The sequence below is a fragment of the Scatophagus argus genome, chromosome 19, assembly GCF_020382885.2.
Source record: "Scatophagus argus isolate fScaArg1 chromosome 19, fScaArg1.pri, whole genome shotgun sequence".
NCBI lineage: Eukaryota > Metazoa > Chordata > Actinopteri > Scatophagidae > Scatophagus > Scatophagus argus.
In genome coordinates this window covers 11,094,933-11,120,240 of record NC_058511.1, presented here as the reverse complement: position 1 = coordinate 11,120,240, position 25,308 = coordinate 11,094,933, and the positions used below count along the sequence as shown (strand labels likewise).

Sequence of the window (25,308 nt, the reverse complement as noted above, 5' to 3'; positions counted from 1 at the left end):
AAGGACAAAAGATCCCTTCATCCAGCACTCCCTTTGACAGCGCTCTGTAATGTTCAGTAACTTAACACTTCTCCTCTTCTTTCTCTGCAGTATTTAGCTCCTGAGGTCCTACATAAGCAACCGTATGACAGGACAGTAGACTGGTGGTGTTTAGGAGCTGTTCTCTATGAGATGCTCTATGGCTTGGTGAGTAACATCCATATTAACCTTACATCCTTTTAAAGCAAAATTACACCCACCCTTCTTCAATTCATTCGTGCTCCAGATATATTTACAGTGATATAATCAGCACTCATCATGCAAATTCCTTGCTCCTTATTGTTGCCATGACACTTATCTTTTCTTTTTGTACCTCCCCCAGCCTCCGTTCTACAGTCGTAATACAGCAGAAATGTACGACAACATCCTGAACAAGCCGCTGCAACTGAAACCCAACATTTCCAACGCAGCCAGACACCTGCTGGAGGGTCTGCTACAGAAGGACCGGACCAAGAGGCTGGGCTGCACAGAGGACTTTGTAAGTGTCTGGTTATGTAATAGTATAAGAAAGTATTTGTATTCATATCTGCATATTAGTGTCTTAAAGGACATCATTTAATTACTCTTCATTTGTGTCTCTTCACAGATTGAAATTAAGAACCACATATTCTTCTCCCCCATCAACTGGGATGACCTCAACGCCAAGAAAATCACCCCTCCGTTTAACCCTAACGTGGTATGTTCCTTTTTCATACTCCAATAAGTGCTGATGATGGCAGATTTGTGATTTTTTACAGTCTAATCCACAATCTCAGTATTAACATTTACATAACTAGATCAAGAGCATGGAACATCCTTGCTTTGAATTAAGGCATTTCCAATTATGGCAAGGTATTTTGACTATTAAAGCCTGACTAATCCCTACTTGTCTCCCCTCTCTTCCCCCCCCCAGACGGGACCCAACGACCTACGGCACTTTGATCCAGAGTTCACAGATGAGCCGGTGCCCAGCTCAATTGGCTGTTCCCCCGACAGCGCGCTCGTCACAGCCAGCATCAAAGAGGCTGCCGAGGCCTTTGTGGGCTTCTCCTACGCCCCGTCTATGGACTCCTACCTATAGGATTTAAACACAGGCACCTAATATGGACACCAATCCAGACTTACAGGACATAAACTGTGGTGTGTCCATGGACTTGCATCTTGACCCCACCTTGCATTTCCAATCAGGATGATAGACATTTCTGAACCAACTCCTGCGACATCTCTGCATCTGCAAAGAAGTTATACATGTGCACTTGCCATAATCTCCCCAACTCTTGAATGCGTTTAGAACAACTTGCTACAAGAGGACATCTGCCATAATTAAATGATTTATTGGGGTTACAATTCTCCATCAAGCCCAGATTTACCAACGCACAAATTCTTCAACCTTCCGCAACAGACACACATGCTCTACAATCTTCAGTTGCCCATCTCTTACCTGATAGTGGAGATCCTTCGCACATAGCTCAGGCAGCTTAAAAGTCCAACTCGACCGTGAAGCCACAACAGACAAGCACACACCAACTTCGACCTTTTTTCAAAAGAAGAAGGCTGGACTGTACTACACCAACCCGACAAGGATTTCCATCTTCATCTATGTAGCGAAACAACTTCTCTCTTTTGAGATTCTGTCTGACCACCACCTTCTTAGTCTGAGTAGCTTGGAGGTTTATTTTGGTGCTTTAGTTTCTTCTCATTTACTTACAAAAGGGAGTCATTTACAGCTGAATGTTACAGAGGGGGATTGGTTTTTTTTTTCTCTCAAATGTGCCTTTTGTTTTTTCTCTCCATCAGAAAACTCACATCTTTTGGGTTTGTATGTGTCAACCTCGGTGTCTCCGCTCCACACCTGATTGCAGGCTGGAGGAGCCATTTTTCGAAGTCACCCGAGACAGTGTAGCACTAAATTAATATACTTATTCTGTCTTTAATGTGTGAGACGTAGGGACTCAAATGATGTTTCATATCTTCATTTGCACATAGAACATTAACGGTAATGCTGATCGAGAGAAAGGAAGACAGAGCACTGCTGCTAGGTAAGAAAGACGTGTTCAGAAATGTGTAGTTCTGCTTGCCAGCTGTGTCCCCCTCTTACGGTCTTCCATTCGCCTCATAATAATGTAACAGCGGCCTTCAGCCGAGCTGACATCGAAACTGAACATTCCATTTTAATATTGCTGTAATGAAGTTTGACGGTATTTAAGTTTGTTTGTATATTTGAAGTCATGTGTACTAGTTTTAATGTATATTGAACAAAAATGATTAAGAGTATGCTTAAATATGTATATGTAATAATTCATGTTAAATGTACTGTAAATTGTAAAATTGTTTAAGATTTATGTGACCATGTTCGGTTTGCAATAAAAGTTTAACTTTATTACATCTTATAAGCTTGTTTTTCATCATTGATACTAATGGACTACATGTACATGAAATGTACATGTAGGAATTCTCCTTCAGTCTGCAGGTTAGAGATATTTTTTTTACTTATTTTACTAGAAAATAAACACATTATTTTAGAATAAACTAAAAAGTGTTAAATTTTGAAAAGATAAAAATCTACTAATCCTTGCTGAAAAGGGCTTGAGCTACTGACCCCTGCCAAACGTCCCACATTAGTGTAGAGTGGACTTTGGCCTCCTACATGCGTCAGCAACCTTATACAACGATGATGATGCCTGTGTGTGTGGGGGAGGTGGGGAATCTGTTTCCCGGCAAATTATTGACTGGAAGGCCACACTGCTTTACATTTGCACTGGAGGAGCATTGATTTTTGATGGAAAAACAGGAATATTACGAATGAATTGGTGTGTTGATGAGAAAACACGTCCTTCTAGCAGAGTTCAAGGTTGTGTCCATGGTTAATTGATTGTGCTGGGGTGTCTTAAAGGTGGAGAATGAAAGTCTAACACATCCAGGGGGGTATTGTGTAAGTGACCTCTGACCTCTAACTTCCTAGGAAGTGAAAAAGGAATTTCACCATAAAGTTTAACTCGATAAGAGAACTGTGAAAAATGTGGAGGCCCATAAAGTTTTTTAACTCTCTGGACTTGTCCCACCAACAGTTTGTCATTGCTGGTGTTAGAAGCTGATTGAAAAGCTATAGGGAATCCAATTCAAAATGCTATCACAAGCTTTATAAAGAGAAATATAACTGATGAAAGCGTTATTTTGGAAAGTCACTTCAAAACATTGGTGCTCTTCAGAGCTTCTGATATCCTCTTTTGGAGCTGCTGATTATCTAAAATGAAGATCTACACAAAGTCTCCTTGTGTTATATCTGAGATTATTCAAATTACTATCCTCCATTCCAGTCTTTATATCCATGTACTGTATATCATTCGCTCACATATAGTGTACATCATAATCTCTGCGATTTGCAAAATTGTGCTGGGATGAAGATGTGCTACAATATTTCTGCATCTCCTCAGCAGCCGTGGTCATACATGGCCATCTGCTGGTCAAGCCTTGAACTGATAAAGTAAACCAGTTGCCAAAAACTCAGACAACAAATATGGCATTACAGACATTTTGCTTAGTAAGTTTTGTGTTGTGTTTTAATGGACAGAATTTACTGAGGTGTATACAGGTGAGGTATGGCAGATCTTAGAGAAATGAAAGAAACAAACTAAACCAAAAAAAAAAGCAGAAGAGGGAGATGAGAAGCATGGAGCAGATGAAGCAGTGATGGCAAAGCTGTCATGACCGAGAATTAAAGCCTTTCATAAGGAACTGACATTACTGCCATGTTACCATGTTCTTTGTGATACTCTTTATAAGGGTGGTAAAAGTAGTGACAACACTGTCATTATTAATCTTGGCAATTTGGTCGCCATTAATAATTACAGTGCTGACAGCAATGAGAATGATTATAGCAATAACTATAACTGAGAACATGGGGTCACATATTGAGGCGGATGTGGAATTAAACTAGCATGAGAACAGCAACAGTGGACAAACCGATGCCTTTAGGATCCAGGAGAAGGTCAACAGAGGAAGACAACGATGGCTGCAGTCTGGTACTTCAGCACTCATTTTCTACAAAAACCATTAGGCTAGGCAGCATAACATAACACTGTTGAAAATGTAATGATTTCGTGTGTGTTGCAGTTTTGTTTGAAGCTTGTCCTGTTTGTATGTTTTTGCCATTACTTGCAACCTTTGACATTTCATCCTGAGGCTACTGCATTACCTGAAAGATGACTAAATATGTGAGCATGCAAAGCTGACATTATAAAGTTGCAAGGTGGCCATCAGCCAAATAGGTGTGACACACAGGTGTGAGACACGCCTTTAAGAGATTCCAGGAAAGGCTTGGCCTTAGTTGTCCTCTACAAATCTGTCATGACTAGATAGTGTTTCTTTCTTGTGTTTCCTATTTTCCTGTTGTTGAGTTTTCTTTCTCTTTAAATCAGTTACTATATTTTACTAGAGGACATTTAACAGTAAAGAAATGGACAAAAATCACCTCCTTACCACATCACCTCCTGACTGCAGTCTCCCACACATTTCAAAACAGTCTCTGTGTTGCGACATGGTGATTTTGTTTCCAGCTAATGGGTACAGCATGGGTGTGTGTGTGTGAAGGGGTGAGAGAGGTAAAGAGACAGATAGAAGAGGGTATGTGTTCCTGAAAGGCTTTGTGCCTGTACATGTACAAGAAAAGTAGTATGTGTACAACTGTGTTTGTCTGCATGTGTACATTTGCTTACATGTATGTGCGAATTTCAGCGAGTTTATTGTTCGATGTTTCTGCTGTGTGGATGTTGTACCCGTTCGGGCACAGCTTAATGTATACCCCATAAGTCATTTGAAATAATGAAGAAGTTTTACTTAAAGCAGATTAAAACACAAGAACTGTACTTCATATACTTGAGTATCTGCATTTTCTGCTACTGTATACTTTTACTCCACTGCATTTTTTTAGGGAAATATTGTACTATTTTACTCTGCTGAATTTATCTTACAACGTAGAAATTCATTTTTAAAAATAGTCAGCAGTCCAATTCTATAACATTTTGTACATAATAATACATTAAAAGTACATAATAACATAATTCTGTCAGGGTCTTTCAGAGGTTTAATGAGTTGCATTTGGTATTTAAAATGTAATTTACTCAAGTAAGCTTTTGACTGCATGACTTTTACCTGTAATGGAGTATTTTTACACTGTGCTGATGTCATCTGCCAGTACATCTGAATACTTCTTTCACCACTGCTTACTTCATCTGAAAACAAACCTATTCACTATTTTGTTTTAATTTGCAGCATTGTGCAAGTCTGACCTTTAGACTATCAACGGATGTTTGTCTGCTGATAGTGTTGTTAATATTTTTCTGCTGGTTATGTAAAACATCCTCAGTCTTTAATTTTTTTTAAAAAAAACTTTGCAAACAAAAAGTTAAATAGCTTGTTTTATTAGCTCCTGGAATAAACCCACATATGAACTCCCCAGTGTGACAAATTTACAATAATGATGTGATTATGTGTGTACCCTTAAGGCAAGTCTCCAAGAGTTAGGCCACTTATCTTGACTGCTGAGTTATTACATAACAGTCACATGCAGACAGACACACACCAGCACACAGCAGGTCAAATGACAGTAGCTAAAAACAGGTTAAACTCTGGATTCTATAGGCCATGACTGGTATCTAACACTTCTCCAGAAAAGTAGGCCAAGCACAAACAGAGCATAACAGGGGCATGAGGCTACATTCTGTCATTTGTGACATAGAAGGGCAGGTGTTGCAGTTTAGTCCTGTTTCAGCCCTGCATTCGTATAAACTGGATTAGGGGACAGAGCGAAACAGCAAGTGGCCTCTCCGTTTGTTTTCACATGCAGTTTAAAAGAAAATGGGTTATTGATACAGGCGTATTTTAATGCTGTTACTTTTTAGTGACGATCACAACATAAAATGAATTCATAACAACCTAAAATTGCAGATCAAAGTTATACAAAACAGAGAAAGATATGACCTTTTATAATTCATTTCACACCAAAACAGATATCAAATCCTGCAGACTCATTATAAATAAACTTTAACCATTAGCTCTACGTTTTGGGGCCAATGGGATTTCAAGTTGGGCGTTCTAAAAGCGAAAAAACTTTCCTTATTGGTAGTTTTGGTAAATGTGGGCGGGGCCAAACAAGTTCTTTACCCAAACAGTTGTTGCCTGCGTGCGCCGACACGAGTGTGCCGTAAGTGGAGTTAAGACGGAAACTTAGGAAAGGAAAGCGAATGGACCGACAAACACGAATATAAGCTGACAACGGAGACACAGCCGGGGTGTCAGGTAAGGAAGTGTCACTGCACACAGTTGTCACTACAACTTGAATCCTTGTGTCGCCTACGTAAACTTTGCATGCAGCGCGATTCGCTTAATTTACGCATAAATAGTAGACAAGCTCATACACGAAGTCACTGTTTTCAAGACAGCGTCTAACTTTTCCTTGATTTGATTTTTAGCTCAAGTCAGGGACTTTTGGGGGACACAAAATCTCTGCAAGTGTATTCATTCAGTAGTCTGAGTCTTATACAGTATGTTAATTATGGCAACCGTGAAATGTTATTGCAGGTACAGGCAATTGAAAGGCAGGCAAGAAAAAAAGGAAACCCTTAACACAGTGCTTCCACATTCACTCAGCATCTCTGTCCATTATCAGCTTCACACAGCTGGTATTTACAACAGAACTTCACTTGGAAACCTGCTTGTATCCAGGGACACCAATAGCAATCAGTTGTAAGTTTAGCTAAGGACTGCAGAGACAGAGGAACTGTCTGATCATTATTACTTTTCACCCTTTTTTTCCTACACTAGGGGCAAAGTACAATATGCCTCATCTTTTGTATGATTATTCCTACTTTGGTGCCTCAAGAATGTGCAAAGTATATAGTAGAGTTTATAAAAACATTGCATGGGAATAATTAGGCCTGGTTGTCAAAAGGTGAGCACTTCATAATGATTCTGAGTCACAGGACTTACAGGCTGCAGAAGAAAAAAATTGTTCCATGGGAAGGGATGAGTGTCAAACTGCAGTAGTATCGATCAGAATTGTGCCCATAGTGCAAAGTACCTAAGGTGTCAATGTAAGAGCTGGCATCAGATGTCTGGGAAGATTTGTAATCTGGTTTACCTGATTTGATCAGATTGACTTAATCAAAGTTTTGCATATTTGAAATAATTTTTCAGGCAAATGTCTTGTGTAAGTGTTTGTGTTTTTATTGGAAAACATAACTCAAAGTAAGGTATACTTTTGCCATGCCAAAAAGTACCAAAAAGTTGTAATAGGGACCAGGAATGAAATATTACAAATAACACTCAGATCTGTCAGTTAGACAAGAATTAGATATTCATATGCTTCATCTCCAAAGATGTTGGGGAGAACCCATCAATACACAGCTCAGGACTAGTATGGTGACACTTCAAGAAGACCTGAACATTTGTTTTTTGGGGAAAAAATTGTCCTAATTCTTATTCAGCATTTGGTATTCATTATAAAATCAGCATAGTCCTTCATGTCAGGGGAACTAATTCAGTGTTAAGTTTGTTTTTTGTGCGAAACGACTACAATCTGTTGTCAATTTGGGAAATTAAAATCATAACTGCAGGCTGAAGCCACACAAGATAATGAACTAGAACACAGCAGAACATTTCTGCAGGAAGTGAGGGTTGTCTCCATGTTTATTTTGCAGCATGAGTGATGTTTGTCAGTTTGTATAAAAGTGTTGGTTTCTATCTTTTTTACCTAGGCCTACTGTTTCAGGTTTTTGGCAATGGATCCCAACAATGAGACCCAGAAGATGACTCCTTACCTTCCAGACAGCAACTCCTCTGAGGCCCAGAAACTGGCCCCATCCAAAGGTGCAGGTATGACCAAACAAACAATAACAAACAATAACATGTTGTGCCTAAGGAATAGGTGTGTCTTTTAAGGTAACATAGATGCTTGGTGTGGGTGTGCCTGCTGAATTTGTGTATGAATGGCTCCTCACCGCGGATGTACCTTAACTGGTTTCCACTAATTATTCTCCATAAACTCTTGAGTATAATATAAAACTTGATCATACTGAAAATAAATATTACTTAAATGCTAACCTGTTCCAAGAAGAACTTACCTTGGTAACTTTCAGAGTAAGAGCCCCCACCCATAAATCTGGAACTTGGACTGATGTTTAAAGTCCTGCTCTGGGATTTGCTCAGCAAAGTTATCCAGATAACTCAGTAAACCTGCTTCTTGGAGCAGATGTATGGATTTCCAAGAACATGATAATTCAGCTAAAATGAATAATGCAGCTTGTTGCATATTCAGCTTCTTTGCGGTGACTGCTTCTTTGAACACTGATTAACACGGGTGTTTATTGCCAGAAGTTGTTTATGGCTCTTGGTGTCTCGGGTCACTCTGACCAGAACAGCATGTCACAGATTCACAGATTCACATGGATCTTGAAAAACATTCAGTTTATTTATCCAATTACGTTTACACCTTATTCTCAGTATGACCTCGGGCTTTATTGATTTTGGAAACCTTACAACCTTAACGTTACAAGTCATGGCAAGCCAAACCACTTTATGTAATAGCAACATCTACACCCATGGGAAATGTGGTAAATGTGTTGTTGTGTTTTATGGTGCACCAGTATAATGACTTAAACAGTACAGGGACCGGCTGTTGAATGTGTTAGGGATGGTAGTGCTTGAATGTCCAGACCTACAGCTATTAAGAAGCCATGTTTTTATAAGGCTTTATTATCTCACTCATTAGAGTAATGAGCCTAATAATTACCACACAGTGATCCTCCTTGTCAGCCAGGTATCAAGGTAGCACACATATTAGTATTTAGCTTAGTGAACCAAGGGTGGGAAAAGAAGGATTAGTTCAGACCTAGTTGTTTTGAGACAAAACATAAGTTAAATATCTTGTATTATCACAAGTCGACTACAAGAGTATTACACATCTAAATAAAAAAAAAAATTAAATGTTTTAGGGAGAAACCTGAAAGTAGCACGCAGACTTATTACAACAGAGTAGAGTCAGTGTATTAAATACTGCAATCCTATCATTAGATAATGTTAGTTATGGAAAAGGACTGAGAGCGGGGATGTAAAGCAACAGACCTTACAGCACCCTGCAGTTTGCAGCTGTGTCTGTGTTTTTCTTTCATGTTGAGGTATGATAATTATATTAGAAATAAAGGAATAAAGTCTCACCCCCATGGTTATTTTGACAATTTCATTTAATGGTGTCGACATGTAAGTTTACAGCCCATTATAAAGGAGGACTGAGCAGATTTGAATAATAACAGTAAGATCAAGTAGTTTCCTTTATTTGAAGCTGTTTTAAAGGAAAAATCCACACATTAAGTTGATGCTTCAGCAAGGATCGATAATGATGAAGTTTATGACCCATATAGCACAGATTATAAATTTATAAAATATATACTACAGTATGTAAATGGTGTCAGCATCCACATGCTAAGCTCCTCAGTTTTCTGTTTGTTCCTTCCCTGTCTGTCTGGTTGTAACGATAGCGAATGTCTGTTAGCTCATAATGATACATGCCACACAATGTATGTAGGCTTTAACTCCTCACACACGCGCACACACAATAGCATACGAGATTGCTTCAGGATTCTTCTAGTGAACTTCCAACCTCTAATTCCACACAGTCAGCACTGTTAAGGCGACTCCTAATCTTGCTAAAGTCATGGTACACAATTCTTTAAAATCCCTTTTTTTTTCTTTTTTTTTGTGTGTGTGTGTGTGTCTTTGTGTATTACACTGATTTTCTCATGTACTACGAACTGCTTTGTGCTGTTTGCTCCACCTTGGTGTCCCACAGGGAAACAGAATGAGGTTGGATTTGTATCCCATCCATTGTTATTCTTGTTGCATACACAGTAGCTCTTTTCACAACTGATTTGAATTCTCCTTCTACTCTAACTTGTTTCTCTCACTGAAAGTTTCTTATGTGAGTTTCTGCACTTTGGTGTGGTATGGACAAAATAACATAAGCTAAAATACTCTATGTTAGGATTTGTAATTAAACCCGCAGCAGTACTGCTCGAGAACCCTGATTTTAGTGAGATTATCATGGTCTTAACCTGATTACAGCAACTGCACACAAGACCCTCTGCTGCATTAACCCTGACGAGCTGTAAACAAGAACACAGTACGTGTTTGATGGCCAGGAAGGAACTAAAGGTCATACTGTAGGGCGCAGCTACATAATAAATAACCCCTGCAGATCTGAAAGAGGTTCAGTGTCTGTTTTTTTTTGTTGTTGTTGTTGTTATTGTTGTTTTTTGGGGGGGGTTGCACTTCACTATGCCATACGCTCACTGACATTAGAGATTAGATTTTGAAATTTGTTTCATTTACTGTTTTTCAGACATTCTTACTCAGAATAGAAAGTCATTAGTTGCTAGTTTTAGGCCTTCTACAAAGGTTACAAATGAAAGGGACAACAGCTCTCAGTTTCACAAAGTTGTGTATATTGAGACAGGCCGCTGTAATCTATACAGGAGGATGGAAATACTGTGAACATGCTGACCAGGCTGTGAAATGACACAGGCTACAACACGTGTATAGTAGAGTTAAAAGTTATGCCTTTATTCAGATCACCAAGGCTAATATATAATCACTTGATTTGCAAAAGACAAGGTAAAAAGTGTGAGACTTTATAATATTTAACTGACATCATCTGCATGATTAGCATAAGGACCAGCAGGAGCAAGGACACAAGTGTTCCGTGAGGACGCCAGTTTGTGAAATCATGTTTAGTGGAATTTTAACTTGAATTTTGGTGGAATATTAGCTTGTTCTGGACTAGTCTGTGAAGTCTGTGAATCCCTGAGGATTTGAACCAACCCGTTTCCTGGGTAGCTGCTATTTAACAGAATGTACTCTGTGTTTCTGTCCCTCTCCCCAGGCTGCAGCTGGCTGGTGCTAGTGGCGGCTGTAGCGGCCTCTCTCAGCGGCCTGATGCTGGGCTATGAAATGGGCCTGACCTCTGGAATCCTGCTGCAGCTGCGGGGCCTCCTCTCTCTCTCCTGCCAGCAACAGGAACTGCTGGTCAGTTCCCACCTGGTCGGCGCTCTCCTCATCTGCCTAGCTGGAGGTCCTATTTTGGATCGTTACGGTCGTCGCTGCTCTTTGCTCCTGAGCGCCACCCTAGTGGTCGTGGGGAGCATCCTGCTCATTGCTATTACCTCACTTGTTTCACTCACCCTGGGCCGCGTGATAGTCGGCATGGGAACATCACTGTCTGGGACAGCAGCGTGTCTGTACATTGCGGAGATTTCGCCAAGGGAGCGGAGGGGTCTGCTGGTGACGCTGTATGAGCTGATGTTGGTTGTGGGTGTTATGCTGGGATTCAGCTGTAGTTACGCCTTTGCTACTCTGCCCCATGGCTGGGCGTATACATTTGGACTAGTGATACCCCCAGCACTGCTGCAAATCAGTGTGCTTGTTTTCCTGCCACCCAGTCCACGCTTCCTGGTTGCACAGGGTAAAGTGGAACAGGCCAGGATAGTGCTGGCCAGAATGAGAGGTGGGATTCAGGAGCATGTGGGAGTGGAGCTCAGAGACATCCAGGCTGGACTTAAAGAGGAATCAGAGCATAGTTTCTGGGAGCTGTTCAGTGCCAAGGCCAACTTACGTTCACGGCTGCTAACAGGCGTGGTTTTAGTCTTCCTTCAGCAAGCTACTGGTCAGCCGAATATCCTCTCCTATGCTTCACCACTTCTCCGCAGTGTTGGCTTCAACAGTGACGCCGCAGCAACACTGGCCTCCACAGGATTCGGAGTGGTCAAAGTGGTTGGCACCATCCCAGCCGTGTTGCTGGTCGACCGCGTGGGACCGAAGAGTTTTTTGTGTGTGGGCGCTGTTGCGATGGGAATGTCGCTAGTTGCACTTGGTACGTTGACGCTGCAAAGCCACACTCACCTCACCAGCCTGTGTAAAAGTCAGACTATACTAAACCACACGCGCACACAGTGGGATTTAAACAGAACCACTGTAGACTTTGATGAGAGCGGCATTTTTTCTACTCACCTCCCTAGCCAGTGGAACAGTGAGGCGACTCAGGGGACTAACAGAGAGGGTATTGGGATTGGGGACTCCACAGGAGGAGAGACTTTTGTGGAAGCGTTTTCCTCACTGAAGTTGGCATCACTAATCAGCTTGCTGGTGTATGTGGCAGCCTTCTCCATTAGCCTCGGGCCAAGTAAGCACCCATTTATTCAGTTTTATTCTTCCGTTCCCTTTGCACACACAAATTAAAAACCAGTCACTGTTCGGTTTTTTCCAATGTATTTACCTCTCAGAACATCCACAGGCAGTTTATCTGTAATAGAATTATTACATATCTGCATTTCAGGAAGTGCACATTTGACTTTTGCCTGAGTACAAGAGGCCATTTCTCTTGTATTAGCACTATAGAACAACAGCTATGATCCATATGTACTCACAGGCACTTGTGTGTTAAAGAGTATTTATCTGGTTTATTTGGTTCTAAAGGCTACAGTAACATTTGTTATTATACAAAAAATGAATTTAAGTTTAGACTGAAACACTCTTGACTTTAAAGCTTCAAACCTGACTTATAACCCCCCACAGAAAATACAAAAAACATCAAAATTGTACAAAGCTATAGATTATCGTTATTTGTGTTTATGCCTTATTAAACATAGCAACTTATGTACATTTTATGCATCTCAGTTCTTGTTCCCTGTTCTTTCCTTCCCAGTGGTGTATGTGGTTCTCAGTGAAATCTTTCCGATGGGAGTCCGAGGCAGGGCTGTGTCTGTGGTGTCAGCCGTAAACTGGGCCACTAACCTGCTCATCTCCATGACCTTCCTCACAATTACAGGTGCGTGTTACTGGGTATACTTCATTAGTTTTATGTTCAGTCCAATTGTGACAGAGCTTATATTGAACTGAAGTTGTTTTGCAATTAATAAGATAAAAGATGGATGGTTTGTAATGTTTATGATGGTAACCAGCAGACTGAAAAAAGGTTCACCTTTTTGCCCACTTGTCATAGTAGTGTTGCATTAGCGTAACAGGAAAACTACGTCTCAAACTTGTCTGCAGCGTTTTTTTAGTTGAAACTGCAATTCAGTATAAGGATGATCTGACTTACATAGTTTGCCAGTCATTCTTGTCTGTCAAGTATATCTAATCTTCATCACAACAATTGGAGCAGAACAAGTAGTTAAGTAAAAGTAGTAGCAAGCACAAAATAAAAGATGTTTTTCTATGCTGTTGTTTCTGTAGAAAAGATTGGTGTTCCCAATGTGATGTTCCTCTACTCTGCCATGAGCTTTGTTCTATTGGTGTTTGTCATCCTCTGTATCCCTGAGACCAAAGGTCGTACGCTTGAGGAGATATCAAAAGAACTGGCTAAGAAGTGAGTAGTTTTAAACTTTTTTTAAACTTAATATCATCAGTTTTATCTTAAAAAACCCAGTTGGTGAAATTGATTCTTTCTCTGCTTTACTAGGAAGAATTTTGAGGTGAGGCTTTGTAAGCAAGCTCAGTCCCAGAAGAGCCTGATCAGCAGCAGCACATCCACAGAGATTCCAGCAAACGTCCAACTCCCTTAACAGACCACAACAGTACACCTCAAGTTGCTCTTGATCCAGAAAGACTCTATGAGGACAACTCAGGGTTCGTTTCTGCTTGTTAAAGGGCATTAAAAAAGGGTCAACAGTAGGGATTGAATATGTGATTATACAAGAGATGATTAGTGTTTGTGTCCTGAGGTAGAAGGAGATGAGTTACACAGCTCTTGCTCGGTGCATGTGGAGTTCAACTCTTTGAGTGATTATGAAGAAAGTGTGAGTTATTAACCTTTTTGGTATTTGTGTTTTGGGTAATTGAAAATTGCAAGTCAGCACTGGTCTGACAAAATGGACATCGGCCCTTGTGCAGTCAGCCACTACCTCAGTCTGATGGAGGAGGTTCATGGGGACATGGTGGCAGCACTAGGAGGGGGTGACACCCTCAGAATACTACCTCTTCCCCTAGATGAAAAAGGAACTCAGCGGTCGAGAGTCACAATGAAGTTATCACTGCTGTGGACCACTTTCTGGTGGTGCAAGGTACAGACTTCTACAAAGAAGGGACCTGTATACTTCATGACTGCAGGACTAAGTTTGTAAGTGTAGGAGGGACCCATGCTGAAAAATAAATGTCTTAGGTTTTGTAAAAGTGACTCCTTGTACCTTAGGCCATGAAACTATCAATCATCCCTTATGTAAAATACTACATGCAACATTTAATTCCTTCCCTGTTCAGAAATACATCTGAAATTATACCGAAAACATTTTCTCTTTCTCCAAGCAATATTTTATCCTCCGTCAACCAGGAGAAAAAATGATGTTTTGCCTGTTTTGACTTGATTTTGTATTGAACATTTACACAAAATTGCCTGTTTTTGATAACAGTGAACTCAAAGATGTACTATAAAGAAATCAGACGCTAATCACTTCAAATGTCTGGATACGTAACATTTTTTGCCAATTAATTCCTACAACGTTATTTATATGCTGCTTCTTTTTCTCTGTAATGTAATGACACTAATATAGCTCAAATCAGTCATGTCAGTGATGCCACAGGGACTAATGGAGGCCGTTTGAACCACTGTTGGATTACTCTGCATGGCCTGTGGAAATTAAATGGCTTACTTTAAACAATACTTACTTACTTTATTACTGTTAAAAAAATTAAAATTGCACATTTTTAAATCTATACTTTGATACATATTGTTATCTTTCTTCAAGTTGGAAAATGTAGAAATGTATTTGCATTACACAGAAAATCTTAGATAAGCATTGTATATTGGAACTGCTTCACTCCACCAGGTCCTGCGAAGACACAAAGAAAGGAAATGATGAAAGTCCTGTGGTGTCTCCTTAACATTAACCTTTATTTTTATACAAAATACAAAAATTCTGAACAAGTGTCACAAAACACACTGGTTGACTCTGTTTCAAAAAGTCAACATGAGACAACATGTCAAATTTTACATCAACATCTTTTCCATCAGATGCTTTCATTATATACATACATATACATAGCCTCTCACTAGGGTTTGAGTTCTTTTAAAAACACTTAACCTCACACTGCCGTTTTCTTGTTTAGAGAATGGAATTCTATGAAGGGTTTGTTTTTCCACACAGTTCAGGTACTGACTGATGCTGTGAGTTTGGCCACTTCCCACACTGTCCATGGCGTTGTTGCTTCAAAAACTCGAATCAGTGTATTGCCAAACCTCTTGATGGGTGAACTTTGATAACTTTGAGTTTTATAAATTCCAGTCTATTTTCTGTTTCTATTACTTTGTTTTGTGCCTTTATAGCAATTTCTAAGTCCAAATGTAAACAGCATTTAATAACTTAAAAAGCTTATTTTGAATATCTTGCCTTGTCTCGGTACTACTATACTCTACAGTGAATGAGGGGTTTATGGCTCAATAGTACATGAAAAATAAAATATACCTGAATCCTTTCAAAGTTTTCATTCCATTACTATTAAACACACTTGACAAGAAATTAAATCACATACTGTGTGTGCATTCCGTTCCAATGACAAAGAAAGGAGAACAACTTTATACTGAACTGACAAACCAAACAAAGTAAGGAAATGTGAGAAACCAACAATGAAAAATCAGATTAATGCATATTGTGAGTAGGTATGTGTATCTGCATGTGGATCTGCTCTCACTTTGTGTACATGTGTAACGCATAACAGTCCAGAGTCATGGATGAAAATTCTTCCGGAGAAAGTGGCAAACGGGATGCCTTGTATGGGGTTAAAAAGCTGTGGCTTGTCAGAGTTAATATAATGATTCTTCCAGTGGTCACCACGTTAAGCATTAAAATGTCCATGCAAACACCCAGATGATAACTTCAATCTCCTTCACTGTCAGTTGGGTTTGGAGGAGCGGTTTCTGCTGACGTTTCAAAGACATACTTGTAAGTTTAAGCTGTTAAAATCACAAGCGCCACACAGTCCACAATAACAATGATATTTCTCGAGAAGGAAGTTCTAAAACTCAGACTAGGGTTGTTGAGAATATTTAAAAATCCAAGTGACCTCAAGACTGTTGGGTTTTGTTAGATGTTTGTGGCCATTGCCACATAATGATGAAATCAAGCATATTAATCCAAGGATAAGGTGCTTCCTCACTTGCAACAAAGAAACTTAACGTGACTTAGAGGGGTTTCTGACACTCAAACAGCAGTGGGTAGACCTCCTCAACAGCTGTGGCCACATTCTGCACGTTTGGTCCTGAATGGTGGGACGGGGGGAATGAGGGTGAGATGAGAGAATAGGAACAAGTTTTGAGAATAATAAAAAAGACAAACAGACATTCACAGAGGTGATCATGACAGAGAGAAAGTGGTCAAAACATCCAAGAGTGGCAAAACAACTGAATCCTTGTTTAGCCTCAGCCTGATGCATGACATGGCATACAAAGAGGGCATAAACTATTTCACTCAGAGTAAAATTCCTTGAGGAATTGGGTTATTTAAAAACTGCTTTTCTGGTTGTAACAGACTATAAAAGTGCATTACAATGTGACCTCAATCCCTTAAGCTGTTGAGCTGGAGCCTGTATATAAAGGTGGGTGAGAGAAGTTAGTATGCCTCTCTATGTTTGCGTTTAATGTGTATAGACATGTAAGCATAAGGTACCTGTAACTGTGATGCTCCCAGTAGAGAACACCTGTATAGTAGCCTTGAGATGTTTGATCCTGTATGTGGCAGCAGGATGGAGCTCGGGTTCATAACTAACAAACACATACAAGCACATGATTAAATACTGTACATTAAAGGCTTTCGGCACATACATCTAAAGACAAATATACATGCAGTTTTGAGACTGTTTAACAGGACACCATGTGTCAGTACTCCATATGTTGTCATAAAACCAAGTGAATCAGAGGCTGACTACACCAACGCACACCAACACTTATGTCAGCTTGCTTTACAGTGGTGCCAAATGCATATTTACATGCTGATCAGTACTGTCACCACTAGAGGTCATCCTGTCCTTGCAAATTTTGAAGTAAACGGGGTGTAACATTTTAAATGGCTATTTACTGCAAGATAAAGTTGAATCAAAATAAACAACAATGATAAGATATGTAATTTCTTAACAATTTGTAATGTAAAACTAATGAACCAAAAACTTAATTGATTCTGCACTGATGCCTGAATGGTCAGGTTTGCTGCATGAGGAAGAAAAATCAGTGTTGTGAATTATTTCTAAGCATGCTTAACTCAGGCAGGTCTGGATGCTGATGATAGTGATGATGTTAATTAGTGTGATGATAGTGACTGTGTGAGTTTATTACCTGGCAATGGGTCGGTTGTTCTTAGTAAAGTCTACAAGGTGGACTGCAAAAGGCATGGAGCACACTGCCAGCACGTTCACAACTCTGAAGGCTGAAAACCTCACCTGCACAGATAATACATACATGAATGTCTTTATACTTACATACTTTCACATTAAAAGAAAATTCTTTTTTCCGCTCCTGGCCTTATGGCCTTAGCAATAGCAGGTATAAATGTAGGTTTTCCTCACCCTCAATCCAGTTATTTCAGAAATAGTGGACATAAGTGCTTCGCTAGATAAAGTTTTAAACCAAGCAGATGCAAACCTAAGACAGCACCTACCTGAAATGCAGATCTATTGTACATCAGGTTCAATCTCTATGTTGAACTGGCTGCATGCCAATGTTTTGTTTATGGTAAGTCATGGGATGTGATATAGCTAAAACAAATGTAAAATCAAAAGACACATAGTCATGTGTACTGTCTAATGAAGCACAAAGTTGTTTTCTGCTGTAGAGCTGCTTTGAGGCCTGTACCTCCTTGGCATAAATGGACTTTTACGATGCTAACCTTAAGACATATTAGCCAAAACATAACATAAAGTCCAGGATAGCAAAGCACACTCACATAAAATCTACAGACACACCACATGCTTGCTTATAAGGCCTGCTGAGTCACTGATTTTATAGATTACCACAGTCATACTCTTTCTTTTGACATTTGTTTAAAATATATTGAAAGGATGACTTTGTTGTCCAAATTAATATTTCTGTGCTATTTCTTTTTTCAGATTTCCCCACAAAATACTGAAATACTTGAGAATTAACTGTAAATGACCAGGCTGAGAGTGAGATTAATCTGCTGAGCTAATGTGATCTGGCAGATGCGTCTGGTTCTCCCTCCCATTTCTACTCAATCTGGTCCATATCCGGCCAGTCACGACAGTTTATCTAATACTGGGCAAGCTTGAGACAATGACTCACAGAGGAATGTTACTGGTCCATATTTGTCAGAAAGTCACATCGCACATTTTGCTCATCAACTATGAATCAAGATTTTGTTACTGCATTGCAAGTTTTCAAAAATACATTTTAATGCACTGTTTAGCTGTGACACAAGATCACAAGTTTGTGACTTGTCGTTGCTGTTTTTTTTTTTTTCCTGCTTGAAATCAGGGCAAGATCCACCCCAACTTGCATGTGCCACTCAGTGTTACATCACACATCTTATTGAACTGACTGGTTGCAGGTCCATCCAACTGCACCCAGGACATTTTGGTCTGCACCCGCTGGTAACGCCACCTTGGCATGCAATGACTCAACAGATATTACTCCATATCTGCAATAGAAAACCTGGTATCTGTTGAAATGTCGTGAACCAACAGCTATGAGATTATTCTCACCTTGAAGCCCAGTTTCTGGAGACAGCGTGCTAACCTGCGAGCACCCAGCTTGGCCTCATCCTCACTGAATAGAAGAGGAAAGCAGAAATGAGCAGCAGCAAACAGTGGTATACACCAATCAGCACGTCCGAGCAAACCCATCACAGAAACAAAATATGAGGATTTCCCAGAGGAGCATTACATTGTAACAAAATGATCAGTGTTATACACCTCACCTGTCAGTTGTATTAATGTTGTAGCTGATTGGTGCATATACAGTGTGTGGGAGTAACTGTAGGTTCAGGGTACCAACAAAGCCATCACTGTTCAGGTTTGTGGTGGCTTATTTGCAATAAATGATAATGACCTGCATTTGCACCTTGAATTTGTTTTAGCTAACATCTTGTCAACGGTTTGTGTGCGTGTGTTTCACATTTCATGTGCTTACCTTGTTGCTCCAGTGCAGATAATTTTGCCTGAGGACCAGATTGAGGCTGTTATCTTGGGCTTGCGAAGCTTCATCAGGACTTTCTATAAATAAATATATAAATGGAGGAGAGGGAGGGGTTAAAATAGGAATGGTGCTAACCTGGGCCACATCATAAACCTCTGATATGTACTTTGTATCTCTACATGGAGAACCTCTTTCCTTATTTCCTTACCCCTACTTCCGGCTTATAGATCACATTGGTTCCCTCTAAAGCAATGGTGCGCAGGTTGAGGTGACACCTGGTCCTGAATGTTGCCACCACATTGGTGATAATGATATCAAGTGCCTCATCATTGCTGGAATCCATGAGGAAGTGTGCAGTGCAGGAAGAGGACCACAGGGACTTTCTCCTCACTCATTTATCATCAACACCACCATCAGCACCATTTCATGGACGGACAAGAAGACAAGATGAGCTGCAAGGGGGGAAAAAAGGCCCAGGATTAACTGATATTTAAGTTAGAAATTATACATTTTTGCAGGCACACACACAAAAATACTATATAATATAATACTATATAATTCACGAATCACATTAGCACAGCTTGCATACACAGTCCAGTCAACTAGCACACGGACAATCCCTATGTGTAAATGCTGTTCCCACACACTAATAAAAATAGAGGGAAGGTGGTATAAGTTGACACCTTAGTTGCACCAGTTCAGCTGATTCTCCAGCTATGTGGTTCCCTTCACGTATCGCAATTCAAAACACGAACCACACAGGCATCAGTAGGACATTGCAGGACTAATTTAAACATCAATGAAACCTATTAGTTTTAATTGTAACCATACGTATTGTTACAACGTTAGCTTATATGCTATTGATACCGCCTGATACGTTAGCAGCTCTGCTGGTACTCAACTACAAAGCAAGGTGAAGAAAATAGGCTAGAGGCTGTAGGCACCATTTGATGCATTTATCACTTACATCTGTGAAAGCTTACAGTACAATTCGTCGTAGTTTCGCATAAAATGTAAGGTTTATTGGCGTTGCAATTCATGCGTAGCTCATCCCAGGCTGGTATCGCATAGTAACGCAACCTATGGCATTGTTTAGGGAAATTATGCTAACTAATCTTGCCAGTCTAACAAGCCGGCTGTAAACTATTCACTGCTAAATAAGTCAGCATTTCTTCCATGAACTGCAGCGATGTTGGGGTTAAACTTTCACTGAAATGAACGACTAAACACAGAGAAATAACACAGTAACGATACCTCACCATCGCCCAGCTAATGTTATGAATTGAGCTATCCGTTGAGCTAGCAACAAAGAAAAGTCCACAGGCAGTAATGAATGAAAAGTTGTTAGCCAAGCAAGCTAACAGGCTAGCTGCCTAACGTTACACTGAGAACGATGTAAGATAGTTCCACTGTTTCCAGGTGGATTTGCGTGTTAATGGTGAATGTGTGCATCTTAATTTTTTGCTTCATTAGCTACCTCTTCGGTCAGCTCAGTGCTGTAACGCCGATACATAAACAATCCAGTCAACGGTAAAAAAAAAAAAAATTGAGGCACAAACCCCTTCCCTCCGCAGACAACTAATCCACCTTCCGGTTTTGGCTTCCAAAATAAAACATGAACGTCCAAATAACTACAACTTCCGTTTATAACTTTCAAAATGCAACGATAAAACAGGCATTTTTAACAACGATTTTTACGGCACAAGATGAGCATATAGCCTATCATATAGTCTTTTTAAGTATGTTGTTACAGAAAATAATTATTTTAGTTAAATGGACATAAATCTGTGTAAACGTAAAAATTACAATTTTAAAAAACAATGACCTTACAAGACATGGCTACAAATCTACATAAAAGAAGGTCATGTAAGGATGAGGTACATCAGACCTTTGTGAAAAAAATAAATACAAGTCCAATGAAGTTCAATGAATTTTTTTAAGTAAAAGTTCTAAAGCCATTTCCTGAAACAGTACAAGAGTTAATAATATCTTCAACTCAAGTGAGATGGATAGCTCTTCTCTAAAAGTATGTTGGAGATCCATTTATAGATGTATAGATGCAAAAGCCATAATTGTTGCCTTCTTTCAGCGATTATGATCAGTGGAGGAATTTGTTCCTTCTTTACAAAATGAAGCAGTCCAAATTACATTTAATTAACTGCATTTATGTCTGTGAATATTGCTTTGATAACAGGTTTACGGGGAAAATTGTATGAGTTTTGTATTTGCAAAAAGATAAAGAGTATAACTGATAAGTACCTGAACAGCAAAATTGGTCTGAAGTTTGGATCTTGTGCCTCCAAGTGAAAAAAAGAGTATCTTGTCGATAAATTTTTATCGACAAGATAATTTCACGTTTTAATAATTTCACGTAAGAAAATCTTTTCCACACACACATTTCCACACCAACAGAATGAGCTAGTAATTTAATATAACTGGTAAACCTGAATGAATTTTTAGTCATTAAAAGTTATAATTTGCAAGTCAAAGTAAGGGTTAAAATGGTCATTGACTTTAGACAAACTTTAGACAAGTTTGTCTGTGTAATCGTCTATGTCTGCCAATATTACACTTAACAGGCTTATGTTAACACCATTTCCAGATAACAACGTGTAACCTTTTTTCAGTGTTTATGGTGTATTGACAGTTAGGTTTTGTGGATTAGAACATCTCCAAAGAAAATGAGCACATCTGGTCAGTAAATGTTCCTCAGGGAATTCTGGACAGGCTACAAAAGATGAGAAGGAGTAAAGTTTGGAGGCTGCCGGGAATGTTTGTGTTATCAATGAGAGAATTCACAGCCGCTCTCGCAGCTCATGAATGAATTTAGTGAATGGATGCTGTCCTGGGGTTTCTGTGCACTGTGACCTTTAGGCAGACCAATCATGACTTTATTAGGTTTTTTGATGACTTTTGCTTCTTCTTGAGTTCATTTGTTGGGCTCAGCTTTGTGCAACTTTGCACAAAGCTGCATGAAGGTTAAACTGATAAGAATGACATAAAATCTTTATGAGATAAAATTGCTTAAACTAAACACAGATTTGACTGTGTGTGAATCTCTGTGTATGCACACATGTTCATGTGTATTTGTTTATGTGTGTTAATATCCATGACTTATTGCTTGCTTATGTACATTTGTGCATTGTGTCCTGTAACCCAGCTTTTCTGCTCATATCACTACAAACATTTGTCTTGCCTGGCCTGCACCCAAGCAAAACAGAGAAATAACTTCTTTATGATTCAGCCTTGTTGTTATTGTCCTTCCTCCCTGGTTACCAAATTGTCTCCTGTCCTTCTCATTTAATTCTTGTGGTGAAATATAGCCTCGTGATTCACATCCATTCTGCCCAAGAGCCTTGTTCAGATGTCCCAAGATGTTTACTATAAAGGTTTAGATTTAGAGCAGGTTAGGAAAGTCAGACCTCTAACATTGATGGTGTGCGTGTGTTTGTGTGTGTTGTGAGATGGCTGACGCAGGGCGCAGGAGTATGTTTACAGTTTGTTGGGGCTACACATCACTGGGGCAGTCTCTTCCCAGGGGAACAATGCTCTTATTCTCATTAGGTCATAAGATGCAGCATGTAAACACACAGATGTGAGCACTTACCGCTTTATAGATGCAGATATGTTTAAGAATAAATAGACGATCCATCACCATAACTACTCTGTGTGTGTGTGTGTGTGTGTGTGTGTGCGTGTTGAAGAGGGAGCGACTGAGGGAACGTCAGAGATAATTCATTATTTCAGGTTTCTGGGAATATATGTGTTTCTGTGGAATTGTGGTTGATTGACTACGGGTTAACTTTGAAATTTTCCAAGTTTAAATATGACACAGAAATAATTAATGAAGTAAAATGTTTGTTATTGGGTGAAACATGATGTAGACACTTATGACAAGCGGCTGACAAGTTTGGCTTTCTGGCTACAGTTTTCCACAGAATGTAAAGATGCCATTTCTTTTAAAAACCTTATTTGTCCATGTCCATCGTCTTTGCAGAGATGCTCTGCTGGGGTGACCTCACAGTTGCCCGTAAACTGGACATGTTTGTCAGGGCCCCAGTGTTCTGTTTATGTTGGGCGTACATCACAGACCCATTTCAAAAGGACTTAGAGAGTGAAGTTAAGGCTTTTGAGAGTCTCTGTGGTTGTGTTGTAAACCTGAGTTCAATAGTGGTTTGATGGGTTTGTGGGAACTCTGTTTCAGCCAAAGCTTTACCAGCTTGTGCTTTTTCAGCAGGGATTGAAAAGGAATTTGGAAATGAAGAAGTTACGGTGGGATCCGGCAACAAGACTAAAAGTGACAAAAATAAAAGCATGAGGGAAAGCCCTAAATTATGAAAGTAAGGAGAAGGAAATGAGCCTGTGTGCTATTCACATCCGGATCTTTACAAACATCAGTAGCTGAATTTCTGCATAGACGCACATATACTGTGTCTACATGCCCATGTACTATGTGTGTATGAAGTGTTTCTGTTTGAGACAAAGATAGATAGTGAGTTCACTGTGCAGAGGGAATCCAGTGCTCTGGCAGTGCTGCTCTGGGGTCTCCCAGTGTAAACAGAGACGTGGGAACGACAGAGCCTGTTTATATCAGCTCCATTCTTATTGGGACCAGTCAGACAGGCAAAAGGGGCACACCGCTATCCCGTGCAGATACAGAGATGCATGTAAACAGGTTTGTGTATACATGATGCAACGTCCTAAAGATATTAAGCAAGTCATTTGGGTGTGGACTCTTGATAAGTTTTGCTTGATGCAAGAGAAAATTACTAATTCATCAAAACAAGGATAGAATGTAGAGTAAACCTGCCCAAATTCACTTTACCCATTCTGTTGGCCTGTGTACCCTAAATCTTTTTAATCCATTATACACCATGATCTAAAAAATATGATGGCATACTCACAATGCACAAACTCCTAGGATGAAAGTACCCTGATTTACCAGGATTTAATTTGTAAATGTCTTATCTAAACCTATTCTTCAGATGCAAAATATCATATATCTATACAAATATATATATCAACATCATATAAGAGATGACAGCAACCCCACGCTCTCTCTGACACATCCAACACAGCCTTTGACATTCAATCAAACAAAAAAGAGTTTCCACAAAGAAGAGGAATCTTCTCACCCTCCCATCACTACTCTGAGGCCAGGCTCAGACAGAGAGATGATCACTCCCAACACTCATCGTGTCAGATTTACTGGCCTAACATTAACACACCTGCACAAATTGTTATGAAGTTCCCTGCTAGGCCATGTTTAGACTAGTTTTGGAAATGATGACACTGTCATGAGTATTATCTGTTGCAACCCCAGTCTGCAGAGAAAGCACCTGCGCTTTTCAGAAAAAGAGAAGTGAAGCTGAGGAGGTTGGGCCAGGATGAAATCAAATTCTCACTTGGATACATTCATTTCAGTTCACAGTTTGTAACTGCCTGTGCATGTCTGCGTGTCTGAGTGTTGTATGCTGTACAGACAGTATAGCTTCACTTGACTTATATTCAAAAGAGCAACAAAGGAGGGATGCCTCATTCAGGGTGGACAGATGGAAAAGTTTTCTGAGAAAAGGGTTTTTTTTGTCTTTTACTGACAGTGAACTCATCCTTTTATTGAGAACGAACAGAAAGATGAGCTTAACTAGTCCAAAGGTATCTAAAACCAGAGCTTTTGCAGCTACATGAAAAATCTTTATGGAAAAACCTCTTTTTGTGAATATTTATAGACAGATATGAACAAACAACACATCTCTGCTACAGGACCAGGACCCACTGGCCACTTTGTCAGCGCCTCAGACAGACAGACAATGTTTGGTAAGAGAAGGAGTTGCTGTAAGTCTTGTCGAGTGGAGTCTTCCTCTCTCACTAGAAAACAGAGCGCTCTAAAAACAAACTGCAGTAAGAGTGTGGAGGAGTTTGTCTGAATGGTAACTAACAACTGCAGAGGAAAACCACACATGCGTTAGCTGAAGCTCCCTTCAATTACACACCTGGTTGCCTTTTGATGTAAAGTGTGTGTTTGCAATCAGGAGCGAAATGCATCATTGTCACTGTGGGCCTTAATGTATACAGCGTTTTCTAATACATTTACAGATACAATACAT

The 25,308-nt window shown here is 39.7% G+C and overlaps 3 protein-coding genes across 9 annotated transcripts in view; 2 read left to right on the top strand and 1 right to left on the bottom strand.

Moving 5' to 3' along the window:
• Positions 1–2,398, top strand: part of sgk1 (serum/glucocorticoid regulated kinase 1) — a 32,204-nt gene extending 29,806 nt beyond the window's left edge. For all 4 annotated transcript variants that reach the window (XM_046372952.1, XM_046372954.1, XM_046372955.1 and 1 more), the window contains 4 exons: positions 91–186; positions 362–517; positions 626–715; positions 932–2,398. In XM_046372952.1, the coding sequence (XP_046228908.1) occupies positions 91–186; positions 362–517; positions 626–715; positions 932–1,099 (510 nt within the window). In that variant the 3' untranslated portion in view covers positions 1,100–2,398. The remainder of the gene's footprint in view (positions 1–90; positions 187–361; positions 518–625; positions 716–931) is intronic.
• A 3,771-nt stretch (positions 2,399–6,169) lies between these two features.
• slc2a12 (solute carrier family 2 member 12) lies at positions 6,170–14,490 on the top strand. The gene is made up of 6 exons (XM_046373003.1): positions 6,170–6,315; positions 7,773–7,890; positions 10,952–12,247; positions 12,770–12,892; positions 13,300–13,432; positions 13,526–14,490. The coding sequence occupies exons 2-6, from the start codon at positions 7,797–7,799 to the stop codon at positions 13,626–13,628; spliced, it is 1,749 nt and encodes a 582-aa protein (XP_046228959.1). The 5' UTR covers positions 6,170–6,315; positions 7,773–7,796; the 3' UTR covers positions 13,629–14,490.
• Positions 14,491–14,756: 266 nt separating this feature from the next.
• On the bottom strand, positions 14,757–20,835 carry tbpl1 (TBP-like 1). 4 transcript variants are annotated; one of them, XM_046373005.1, is made up of 8 exons: positions 20,679–20,835; positions 19,410–19,653; positions 19,196–19,278; positions 18,769–18,832; positions 17,387–17,490; positions 16,725–16,819; positions 16,216–16,317; positions 14,757–14,891 (listed from the first exon to the last, which is right to left on the bottom strand). In XM_046373005.1, the coding sequence occupies exons 2-7, from the start codon at positions 19,542–19,544 to the stop codon at positions 16,241–16,243; spliced, it is 558 nt and encodes a 185-aa protein (XP_046228961.1). In that variant the 5' UTR covers positions 19,545–19,653; positions 20,679–20,835; the 3' UTR covers positions 14,757–14,891; positions 16,216–16,240. The 4 variants fall into 4 exon arrangements, with proteins under 4 accessions (XP_046228961.1, XP_046228960.1, XP_046228963.1 ...); XM_046373004.1 differs by lacking the exon at positions 14,757–14,891 and having other exon boundaries at positions 14,935–16,317; XM_046373007.1 differs by lacking the exons at positions 14,757–14,891; positions 20,679–20,835 and adding an exon at positions 20,461–20,612 and having other exon boundaries at positions 14,935–16,317.
• Positions 20,836–25,308: the final 4,473 nt, after the last annotated feature.

Coding starts and splice junctions, on each gene's coding strand:
- slc2a12 (XM_046373003.1), top strand. CDS start 7,797: ATGGATCCCAACAATGAGACCCAGAAGATGACTCCTTACCTTCCAGAC. Junction 7,891..10,951: donor GGCCCCATCCAAAGGTGCAG/GTATGACCAAAC, acceptor CCCTCTCCCCAG/GCTGCAGCTGGCTGGTGCTA. Junction 12,248..12,769: donor CTCCATTAGCCTCGGGCCAA/GTAAGCACCCAT, acceptor TTTCCTTCCCAG/TGGTGTATGTGGTTCTCAGT.
- tbpl1 (XM_046373005.1), bottom strand. CDS start 19,544: ATGGATTCCAGCAATGATGAGGCACTTGATATCATTATCACCAATGTG. Junction 17,491..18,768: donor TCCAGAAACTGGGCTTCAAG/GTGAGAATAATC, acceptor TTATCTGTGCAG/GTGAGGTTTTCAGCCTTCAG. Junction 16,820..17,386: donor AACAACCGACCCATTGCCAG/GTAATAAACTCA, acceptor TGTGTTTGTTAG/TTATGAACCCGAGCTCCATC.